The sequence below is a fragment of the Diachasmimorpha longicaudata genome, chromosome 8 (assembly GCF_034640455.1).
Source record: "Diachasmimorpha longicaudata isolate KC_UGA_2023 chromosome 8, iyDiaLong2, whole genome shotgun sequence".
NCBI classification, from domain to species: Eukaryota; Metazoa; Arthropoda; class Insecta; order Hymenoptera; family Braconidae; genus Diachasmimorpha; species Diachasmimorpha longicaudata.
This window is the reverse complement of record NC_087232.1, coordinates 5,978,390-5,990,734: the sequence shown is the minus strand read 5'-3', so window position 1 is coordinate 5,990,734 and position 12,345 is coordinate 5,978,390. Positions and strand designations below refer to the sequence as shown.

General features: G+C 41.0%; 1 protein-coding gene across 1 annotated transcript; it reads right to left on the bottom strand.

The window, feature by feature from the left end:
* Positions 1–7,157: 7,157 nt before the first annotated feature.
* Positions 7,158–10,951, bottom strand: LOC135165056 (mucin-2). Its single transcript, XM_064125985.1, has 2 exons — positions 9,716–10,951; positions 7,158–9,571 (listed from the first exon to the last, which is right to left on the bottom strand). The coding sequence occupies exon 2, from the start codon at positions 9,533–9,535 to the stop codon at positions 8,369–8,371; it is 1,167 nt and encodes a 388-aa protein (XP_063982055.1). The 5' UTR covers positions 9,536–9,571; positions 9,716–10,951; the 3' UTR covers positions 7,158–8,368.
* Between the last annotated feature and the right edge of the window lie 1,394 nt (positions 10,952–12,345).

The window sequence follows — 12,345 nt, the reverse complement described above, 5'->3', positions numbered from 1 at the left end:
GATTAGGGATCAATCTTGCTGACCCTCAGCACATCTACCGCGCTCACACCATAGCCTCCAGCGTCTACTCTCCATATCGTGTGTTTTCCAGTGGTTTATCCCCCAGCAGTTGTTGTTAAGTCAAACTACCCAATGATAAAACGACGAAGAAGTAAGGGAATAAAAAAATTCACGGTTATATTTAAAGTGGAGCAGTTTGGTTAACTAGTTTCACGGCTTGTTCACCGTGGCAGGGCCATCATGAAGCGAACGATGGAGTCATAATGTCCGAAGTACCCAGTTGTAAAGCGATTTAAAGTAAAGCGTCATCTCGGTGAATGAGTTTATTGCGATTATTGGTTATCCGTGTTAACGTTGAAAACAAGAGTGTCGCCCCTTTTGGAGACGTTACGAGGTAGAGGATTATTGGGAATGTAAAATATATTGTTAATTTTAATATTTCATAACTTTAATGTGCGATTTCCCTTCTTGTGAAATTGCTGGACGAAGGGGTATCATAATTCATAATATAAATGTGTGGAGCGATAAATTTCATTCGCAAACTTGGATTAAATGATCTGAACTTTGCGAGTAATATTATTGAGGGTGCACTGAGGAAAAAAATTATTTTTGGGAAGAATTAATTCATTTGAGAAAAGTATTTACTTTTCTGAAATAATATTTCTTGGATTGAGTCATTCCCCGAGGAACTTAATTAGACAACAATGATGATATGTGGATGGTGATTGTGGCAGAGAATTTAAACTGAAATCCGTTGATGATTTTTCATTTTTATAAATTTATATTTTGTGGAGGGAAGAATTTGGATGAATTCTTTAATGTTTCTGATTATTGAAGGAGTTGATTTAAGATTATAATTAACTGATCATCCTCTTAAAGAAGGTAATTACATGATTGAAACCTGATCAGGATTTTCCAGAGATGACGTGACCGGAGAAATAAAATCCTCAATTATTTATCTGACAACAATTCTGTACTTTTTCGTTCACTACATACCATACAATTCGCAACTGAAAAATATAGATAAAGCTTTGATCGACGTAAATTAAAACTGAATGAAATATTCTGGAGATAAGGGAAATTCCTCTTCAATCAATAACAATATTTCCCCGAAAATTCTGTAAATTCAAACCACAGGACCTGCACATAATTGAAATTGGAAGCTTATCGGTAACTTCTACGTGATCGCATCGACTAGTCTGCACCCGGGCAAAAGCACACCCACTGCTTTATCACTAATCGGAGGAACAAGAAGTTTTGCACAAGTAGCAATCGGCATGAATTTTCCACCGAATCCATATATAACATTTGTTTCATATAGTTGACAAAGAATAGGGGAAGAGACTACATACGCGTTTGTGGCGCCGATGAATTCTACTTGGTGCACAGTGAGCACATTTTCTCAGATTGAAAAGCTTTCGCCGTATGAAATATGGGTCAGAGATATACGAGTGAGAGAATGGAGGGCCAACCCTTCCCTATGCCGACGGCTTTAATGGAATTAGTATTTAATAGTTGAGGGTTGCGGGATAGCTGTAACGCTTAGCACTAGTGTAGTCGGTATAAACGAGGGGTTAGGGTGGAAGGGTGGAAAGAATACTGTCGAAACCCAGTGGATTCACATATTTTTCCATTTTTTTTATGGTTAGTCGCTTGAAACATAATATTTCATGCCCAAAAATAGACTGATTCCTTCGGGAAAGTTCGAAGGATGGGGACCAGTGAAGGTATCAAAATGGCAGAATATTTTGCGGAGTCAATAGAGGAACGCCAGCGAGACAATTGACAATTTCAAATGAAAACGTTGGGCAAAAGTGGTACCGTCGTAGCAAAGTGTCCTCCAGTTTGCTGGCAGATCTGAATTTTTCCAAGATCGAACCGACCCTACAGGGGTTTCCTGGAGGATCCCAACAACCAGGACCTGCGAGGTTGTTTTCATATATACCTTAAACAACAAACATAATTTTGGAGAAATAAATACTTCCCTCAACTAAATGAATCTACAGAATTTTTTTTTTCTCCACGCAGACGGAGTTATCGCAAAAATTCTTCAAGGTCTACCCAGAGCCTTAAAGGACCTCTCTTCCCGACCTATTTGACCTTCTCCCCCCCCCCTCTCCTCCTCCCCAACCCTAAACAAAACCACTGTTTTCCAATAATTTTTTACTCCACCTCGTCCCTCTCCCGGAATCCCCTAAAAATATCAATTCAACCCTGTCACCGATCATCCAACAATTAACTTAACCAAAGGATATCGTACCCATGATGAAGGACGAAAGAAATTGAAGGATATATGTGAGCTCGCGTGTGTATACCCCAAGATTCGCAGGAAACGTGTGCTTTGCTAACGATGACAAACGGCCGGTTGCAGTGAGACAGAGAAAGAGCCAGTGGATTCACTGGGGGGAAAGAGAATTGGGGTGGTTGGGGTGGCCAAGGGGGGGTTGTATGTGCATAGAAGTGGAGGGTAACTGTGCTGCGGACGATATTTATGCTAATCCGGTAGAGTGAGGTCCTTCGCACCGTCGAGAGACAAGTTAAGCACACACTCGTTCAATTGTCAGATTGGGGAATATATGAATTAATCAATTATTTCCGGGAAATCTCAGTCGGCCTATACCGTTGTAGTGGCGTTTTGTCATGATCTATGATACATAATATATAAATGAGAATTACAGTGAGGAGTCCTTGCCGCCGTTCCCTTTCTATCAAGTTGTTACATCCCCCAATACGGATATTCACATTTCTCGCCTGCGTCTGACTATCTGCGACCAAAACTACTTCATACTACGACTTCCCCCCGTAACCCCCAGCCCCTACGGTTTTTCATCCAAGAATATGGATCGGTTCTATAACAATATTGCCACACGCATCCTCACAGTCTACTCAGTATACTCAAACCAAATATTTCCTATATGTATTCCATTGTTTCCAAGTTTTCCGGGGGATCCATTTGTAAGATTAAATTTGTAATGCGAACACTAGACTTTGTGTGGGACAACTGCTAGGAGCTTTCGACTTGCAGTTGTTATTCCAAAATTCTCATACTGTGTGGATTAGGGGTGCATTGGTTGGGCATATGTCGGCACATTTGCCGAATTTTCAATTTTGGGAAAAAAAGAAGAATATTTTTCTGCCAAATATTTATTCACTTGAGAAAAGTATTTATTTTTCAGTTATTTTGATGGATCAGGGATTTTAGATCATTCAGGTTGCACAAACTATTTTACGTTACTAATAATATATTATTTATCGCGTGTAAACAATTTTTTATTTATTAGGGCAGCAGCGAAAGTAAGAGAATATTTTGTAGAGCTGTGGGTTTCTAGTTCTTACAAAAAATGGAGTTTTTTCAGGTATAGGGGGTGTCCAACGACCCCCTGAAAAATTGTAAAAATATTAACTCACCCTGACGACCCTTCACCCACCCCCTCTCCGGTAAATCCCATAAATATTCCCCATTTTCGAAAATAATTGAAGCCCCACGATGAACAATATACGATCCTCACCAGCAACAATACCACTCCATACACCGCAGTCTCTCGGTAATCCCTTCAGTTTTGGAATTGTGTGAATTTGTCGGCATTGTTCACTAGCAAAAGTTTTCCCGTAACTCGCTCCTTTTGTACCGGCGATTACCATATGAATTAAAGTAATGTGAATTAGGCGCGGTTGGCTAGAGTGAGACAAATACACCAAATTCAGGCAATAATTTTCTTCCCAAAATGGATGCTATGGGGATACCTTTATGCTCTCAGCCAACCTCAAATGACTATTTTTCATATTTCTACAGGTTAACACAGGGAATTTCGTAGTGAACAGCGCTTAATTGTATCACAGCCCATGAGACTTGTTTATGGTGAACGAGGAATATGGGAGAGGTGGGTTATGTACGTAGGCGTTAACACCGTTGTTATGCCCCATTATGCTGTCCTACGGTCACACATACAGAAAGTAATCGGTTCTCTCCCTGGATGAAAAATAATTTATCCTGAAAAATGTGAAGCAATGAGAGAGAGAAAAAAAATTGTAATTTATCGTGTGTTGTGTCACTGTAGGAGAGAATTCTTTTTTTTTTTATTTTTATTTTATCGCGTGCAGGAACGAATCGCAGCGAAAATTGATAAAATATCATTTAATCCCCTTCCATCCCTCCATTTACTCCACCACTCAGTCTATAGCAAGTAGCGTACGAAGATAGCATTACTAATTTATTTAAATGGACTTATCTTTACGAAAGCCCCGTGATAGGAATGTAAATTGAAACGACTCTACTCAAAATCTCCCCCACCACTTTCTGCGCATCCCCCAAATCAAGGGGGTAATGGCACGAGCAAGATAAAGATATTTTATTGCCTTTCGCGGTTGGACATATTTGAATAGAACAGGCCTCGAAAAATCGGGTGTTCAGTTCAATAGGAATATTTTGAATTTTTTTTTTTCGTTTCTTTATTTGGTCATTTATGGGACGTTATGACGAAAAACAACAGAATTTTCAAGTCGTTTCTAATTGTTGAATTGGTGAATTCAGATGGGAACAATCTTATCAAAATTACCAGGAACAACTGAAACCGATTTTCAGATTTAGAAAAAAAACAAAATTCGTCCCCTAAAAATAGTGTTTACCCCACTCATACGTAACTCAGACTCATAACAATTCAATTTAAATGACCAATATATAATTTATTATCAACAACAGACATATTTATTCATTCAAAAATCGCAATTACCGCGCGTTATTTCACGATAAAGTATTCACCAAAAATGCTACCGTCAAAAATCGAATACCAAGTAAAACTCAAGAATATTTTTGAAAATTCTATCCAGTTATCAGTGACTTATTTTTCGAGTCTCATAAATCACCGGTTCATTTGCAGCGTGAGGGTGAATGCGGTGAAAAAAGCTTCAAGGATTTTCAGGGGATATTTTTTATTTCGTTGATGAATGAAAAGTTGAAAAAAAAAAGAATAATTGAGGCAGAACAAATGGATGCTCACGAAATATTACAACGAAATGAAACGTCAAGCCCATTGTCAGGCGTGTATACAAACCGAGCGAGGAAATATCGTCCAGTAAATCAAGGTGGGCTCTCTCGGCTGGTTGGCGAACTGCGTTACCTCTTCCTGTCCACGTACTGGCCAAAAGCGACAAGCACTTCCGTTTTTAATCAGTTGCGTATATGTATAGACTCGGTGAAAAAAAAATTGATGCATTAGAAAACATAATACAGTTCAAAAAAAATTAATTCGTTAATTTAAAAAATTATTTCGACTCTAGCGAAGAAAATATATTCTTTCGATTCTAATCGATTGATAATTAATAATGAAGTATTAATTTAAGTATTAATACTCCAATATTCCTCCAATGGACTCTTTGAATAGTTAGATAGTTACTATGTTATGTTAAAAGTCGTTGATTGTCATTTCGTCCCACGTTTCGACCTCTCGAGGTATAATTATAAACAAAAATTTGTTGTATTTTTTGAACTCGTGATGAAGAATTTTTCACTCCCTCCGAATGCTGCTTTATCTCGTCAAAATATTTTTTTAATGTAAGAAAAATATACAACACGGAATTCATGTGCTAGTGTAATCTTAGAGTTTACAACGGCAATATGAAAGTTAATGTCTCGAAACGCGTTTCAACAGCGTTTAACATGTCCGGATCCAATTCCCGAGGTATAATGGCACGTGCGAGATTTCTGCAACCGTAGCCGGGTGAATTTTCGTGTGCTTTCGGGGGCGCAACGAATTCGGTGCCGGGGATCCACTCCCTTCTATGTGACATTGTCATTATTCCGACGGAGAAGAAACAATTTGATACACTGTACGGCTTGTTGAGAAAAGTGACATGGGAATTATTATGTGGGAAAAAGTCGCTCGTTTCACATTTACAAATCACTTTTTCATCTTTTATCCTCCACTACAATCACAACATGATGACTTAAAAGAAAAATTTCACGACTACAGAACGAAATGCGCTTTTGAACTCCCCCTTCACTAAAAATGATTTTTATAAAAAAAAACGACAAACAAATTCCCTTCAATTCCAAATATCATCTCGCAAATTCTTCTTCAACCCCCCAATTACACGATAATAAATTCATTTGGACATTACTCAGATTAAATTTCGTTTCCCCAAAGACCAGAGAATGAAAAAAATTCTTTTTCACTCGAAAACAGCCGTCAAAAAGTGTCAAATATTCCTCCGATAACCCAACGACCATAATGACCCCCATAATAATGACAATCTCCCATCACCTAAAATTTCCCAGTCCACCATATTCTCCCATCTCCCCAAAAACATATCAATTTCATTATAAAACCCACGAAATCCGTTAAATCTCCGACGTCTGACGTGTTGATAGTATGAGAGATAGATAATTGCCAGTTGTCATCTGTAGCCCCAATAACCTTTATGCTTGGCATTGGTTGGGCGTGTGGTAGCACAACGATCTTATTTATCTTTATGGAGCACGGCCAGAGGGTAAGTATACTTACTACCCTCCCCTAAAGCGGGGATTCCCCGGTGTGAGTGCGATAGACACTCACCTATTTTTCCATGAGGATTAGATATCCGTTGAGCTCCAAATCGCGTTCAAAACTCTGGCAATTTATTTTTATTTTTTTCTATTTTTAATAAGTGTGAGAAGCCGTCAGTGGCGATAGCCTAGCCCCTCACCCTTCACCCTTCACCCAACAATTTATATAACACCGATAATAATCTTCCTCTCGTACCCACCCCCTCACATTTTCAATAAGCCACAAAACGGCAAGAAGAAGATGGAGAATGGTCAGAAATTAATATCTGCTCTCGTAGTAATCGGATTTTCAGTGATTTAACGGTTCTTGCCAAGAGCGCCTGTCGTCCGTTGTCATATAGCCCCTCTTCAAAAACCCAACGAGTGTGTGTGTGTGTGAGAGAGAGAGACAGAGGGAAAGAGAAGTTTTCGCTGAGTTACTTATACTGAGAAGTGGCCGAAGAGGGGTTGAAGAAAAAAAATATACTAAACTACTCCTTTCACATATCAAATCTTCTTTCTTTACTGCTCCAATAAAACTGAAAATAATACCACCCCCCATACAAACACTCTCAGATATAATATTTTATTATTTATTCTCATAATTCATATTTTAACAATGACGGTCTACATACACTGGATTAATAATAATAATAATGATAATAGTATTTACAGTAAATTATGTACAATGATTTCATTGAGCGAAAGAATTTTTTCCAAATCAATAGAAAAGGGGTAAAATCGTCCAACTGACACGGTAAATATCCCGCAATTAAAAAATTTTTGTGAAGATGTTTGTTGATGGAAGTGGAAGACGAAATAATTTCATAATTAAATAAAATAATGACCAATAACTAAGTGAATAAAACTTGAAAAGTTCGTAATTTATTTTTACAGTCAAGGCGAACTTGTTTAAGAATCAAATGGACAAGTGATTTCACCCCCTCACGACTGACGTGTTAAAATGATAAATAAAATATGAAAAAATTTAACAGAAAATAAGTCTTAACGATTAGTCCTTAGCTCTAATATTACAGCATTAATGAATGACGTATTTTGTAATTGAAAGCAGTCACCGATACCGTCGGTGATAAATTTATCCGGTGATTTAACAAATGCTGATGTCAACGAGAGGCAGAATCATCGAAAATCGTTAGGGGTTGAGTGAATAAGAATGAGAGTAACAGTTTTGGGATGAACTCGGTAATACGAGGGGTTGCGAGAGAGTAACCGGGGGTCGACTGAGGTTGCGACGTATTTAAAATCGAGATGAGATAGATAGAGTGTGGCGAATAATCGTGGGTACCAGTTTGGTAACCGTATAACACAACCCAAGTATAGCCTAGCGCGACCCGAACGATTCAACGTTTCAAGTTAAATGGGGTGCGAATGGCAGATAACAAACCGGCACTGTTTCCGATTACGGGCATTTCATTGTTTCCTACCATTATGCGTGCTCTGGTGGTTTACGTGTGACGCGAGTTTACGGTGTGCGATAGGTCGATTTGAAAGAATCCAGAGAGAGAGAAAAAAAATCGCGACAATTTATCGATTACGAATTTGCGAATCCAATCGGTCGAACATCGACAAGCATTGTTGTTGGTTTTTTGTTAACAGTATATTTTCCTATTTACCCTAGACCTACTTTAATGTTAATCCTCCTAATATTGACTAGAGAGAGCCCTCTGGTGATCATCACATATCGACACAGTCCATACATGAAAAATCTTGAAAATATTCATAACACTATGATTGATTTATTCTATGAGAATATGCTCGTAGTTGATGAATGTCAAGTTCATTGTTGTTATTTCAGTGGAAGTAGTTTTGAATTTTTGGTAAATAATGTCACTTTGCACTGTGAATAACGGGAAGTCCAGCGGTTCGTCGTTTGACGTTGCCTGATTGCACCTGCGGTAGCTGCTGAGGATCCAGGGAGTCGCTGGCTTTGTCTTGATGAGCTGTCATGTGTCTGGTGAGATGATGCCTTTCCCGAAAGCTCTCGTCGCAAACTGGACACCGTAATTTCTCCTCTCTGCGTCTTCTCGCTGCCTCGCCTGTTCCTTCGTTTTTGTGATGGGAGCGCATGTGATAGACGAGGTCAGATGTCATTCTGAATGACAGATTGCACTTGGCACAAACGTTCTGAGCTGGTAGACTCAGTGCGAAGGACGGTGGGAGGAGACCAGTCACACCGAATAGATGACGAGGACGGGTGAGGGCTTCCGTCATTGGTGCTGATGGAAACACTGATATCGGTGCGTAGGATAGATTAGAGTAAACAGCAGCGGCTGCTGGTGATAGGTCTGAGGCCGTTCGAAAACCGGATGATTCCATGGAATTGGAGATTTTCCGGATCTTCAGATTTTCACCGATGGATATATTATTGGTCACTGTTGCCGTTGCCGTTGTGGTCGGTGGTATGGGTGTAACACTGTCCGGAGAATTGGAGATGAATGGATATGGGGCAGAAGCGGCTGCTGCTGCTGCAGCCGCAGCTGCTGCAGCCACTGCCGCAAAGGAGCCATATTTGAAGGTGGCTGTCTTGATGGGACATGTTGCTTGCAATGGAGGAGTTCTTCTTGGAGGACTTATGCTACTCCGATAACTACCACGATCCGGTGATATTGATGATCGTGGAGAACTGCGTGACTCATCGAAACTGCTTGATGAACTGACTTTAGTAAAAGCACTTCGCGAACTCGTCAGCTCGTCTCCATGATGATGACCTGGTGGTGGATGATTTGTTGAAAAACTACGGTAACAAGTGTCTGATGGACTCACTGGTTGTCCAAAGTCAGGACTGTGAGATGATTCTAGCTGATTGTAATCGGTCTGACGTCGGGCCAATTTTTCATCCGGTGCAACGAGAAATGCAACATCAAAGGATCGTTTTCCGGTTGTTCGACGAAGTGGGTAGGATGCATCTGTTGTTATTCCACTTGCTGCTGTTGCTGTTGTACCAGCATCACCTGGACGATCGATGCCTGGTCCTGAACGATCTTCCATTGTCATTGTGACAACGACAGTCACCGGTCAAGTCAGTCTTGTCTGGAAGAACAAGCACAACTGTTGAAGTTACGGTAAAATTTGATGGTAATCAACCAGTCAAGTCCTGCAGTGCGTTATTATGAAAACAACCCTTCAAGGTTATGGGATTTTAAATCAACTGGACAAGTCCAAGTGTCGTCTTACCTTGATATTGAGGGAACGTGGACAGTGATATGACTAACGATTGTTGACTGTCGGACGACGCGACCCGAGGTCGTGGACGGACCACGTTTGAATGATTCAACTTGGCAAATGGATGTTGGTATTGTAGGCACCCTCCCACCCCCCAATGGGGGATTATTCAGCGGCTGCTCTATAGCACAACTAGTCGGTTTCGCGTCGAACGACAGGTGGAGTGAAGCTCCCAGTCAGAGGGTGGTTTTGAAGTGGTTTGTTGAGGGGCCAATGGTAGGACAAACCGAGCCCACTCGAGGGTGGAGCCATATAGCCCCGTTGTAGTATCCGCGCATATCTGTATTTTCCGTGAGGGGGAGGGGGGGATTGAAACGAATACCAGGGGAAGAAGGAACGAGGACGCGGGGAACATATTCAGCTGAGTCGGGATGCGTCTGCTAGCTCCAACAACTGAGGCCACGCCTACATATTTCAGGTTCGACACATGTGCAACCACACCACCCCACTTCTACACCCCTTTCCTTCTAGGTTATTGCTGAAGTGAGCTATACGGGATTCATTGCGCCCTCTGTGCTGCGCAGAAAATAGGGTATACTTGTTATAACCACTTTGCCTTCCGGCGAATTCAGGGTGGTGTTGTCTCACTTACACACCACTACCCTCCACATACCCCATATTTCACCCTGACGAACGATCGAAAATATATTTTCATCGTTGCTCTCGGGCAATTTTTTTCTCCATCCCTTTTCATGCTCTATTTTGGGATTTTTTTTCCTCTCGATACTTGACTCCAAGCTCTTGTTGGATTCCTTCATCATTGCTGAATTAGAGTGATTCACAGCTGCGATTGGTGAGGATCAATCAATCAGGATTTTCTCACGATCTTTCAACTTCTTCTGCTCCAGCTTTTTCCGCAATTTCCCTTTACCGCGTCGTCTTGTTTCTCATCAACTTGGGAATTGAAGTACTTTCCTCCCGAGATAATTAAACTCGTTCACATTTTTCAGTTGAATCATCAGTGTGCGTAACTGGGGGGTGGTTAACCAGTGAACGTTAAGACAAAATCCTTATCTTGGAATAGTTATAACGAAACCAAGTGGTGGGGTAATGGGGTATTATTATGCGTTGCGTGAACGCTTTTTGAAACAGATAATCGGCAATCAGGTGGGTTGAATTGGTGAAGCGCGTGCTCGAGATAAACGGCTACATGGAATGCAATTTGGCAAATACGATCATTCTACGGTATCACTGGTATAAATTATTCAAGAGTCAAAGTGCCATGTGAAATCCACACGTTCTTTCCAAGGGCGGGTTTAGGGCGGGCTGAGCATCTTTCTTTATTAGTGAGTGAGTAGAATTTTGGAATTTTTACGGTGATATTCAGGAGATATTCAAGGAGTTGGGGGGAAAAAAAATCGCCGAGTGGAGTCGGCGGGTGGAGGAGGAGGAGGGGGGGGGGGAACAAAAATTGGAGAAACGTATATGCACGACAGCAAGTTATTAGAATGGCCCGGAAAAGATGGCGCAGAGTCGTTCCGTATTTTTATACTGTATGGCCGGTACTTTGCATAATCCCGCACTTAGCTCGCTCGTCGCGAAATGCTGCCGTCGTTTCTCTTTCTCTCTTTCTAGTATTCTTTCTCTCTTCACTCCACTGTGAGCTCCTTCTCCTCCGGTAAGCAACACTACTATTCCTTCCGTCCTCTGCTCTTCTTACTCACTGGAAACTGCTTGTGCACCACCCGCACCATGTCGCGATGATGCCAACCGTGACCAACATACTCTGTTTTTCGGGGAAGGCAGATGTGACTTAATCTCGTTGTTAAAGGTGAAACGGATGACGGTTGTTAATAATTACCAGGTGACAAATGTCTGTCTGGGGGATGGAAACCGGGTGGATGAGGGATTGGAGATCGAGGGCCAGTTTGGAAGGAATCTTTATTTCATTTTTGAATGCTGTATTCGTCGAAGTTGAGCTGTGTAGAGTTCTTCGAATGTTAATGCAATGTTGGAGCAGTCTTGCGGGGTTGGGCTGTGCAGAGAGAAAAATCTGGGAGAAATTACTGTGCGGGGCACTCGAAGGGAACTTTAGAACAGAAATTTTAGGTTGGGATTTGACTTCCAGGGGATGAAGGTTAATTTTATCCCAAAAATTAACCCCCGAAGTCCAATTTTTCCAGCACAATTTGACCTGTAAAGTTGGTCCACTCGCACCTGGGTTCGGTTTAATGACTGCGAGTGGCGGTGGGTGGGGGGCTGAGGAAATTAAGTGAGATATCAGAATTCGCGTTGTCATCAATCTCTTGGAACAAATCGATTGGGGACGCTTGCGACGTTATCCGCAGATGTGACTTTGATTTGCTCTTCCGGCATCTCCCATGAGATCGCAACTCTCTGGTCTCGATTAAGACCGCTACGAGTTGTATTTCACCTCTCCATCAAAATCTCGTAGACGAGATGGGGAATTTTTTCTTAATTCGTGGGAGATTTTTTTTTCGAATCAGAGTTGTTTTCAATGACCATTGAGTCATCTCGATTGTTGATTCATTGAATTAAATATCGGGGAAAATGACCTGATCACTCGGTCCCCCCTTTACCGTCACATTTAATTACTCATCAATTTCTCCTCATTATTTTCC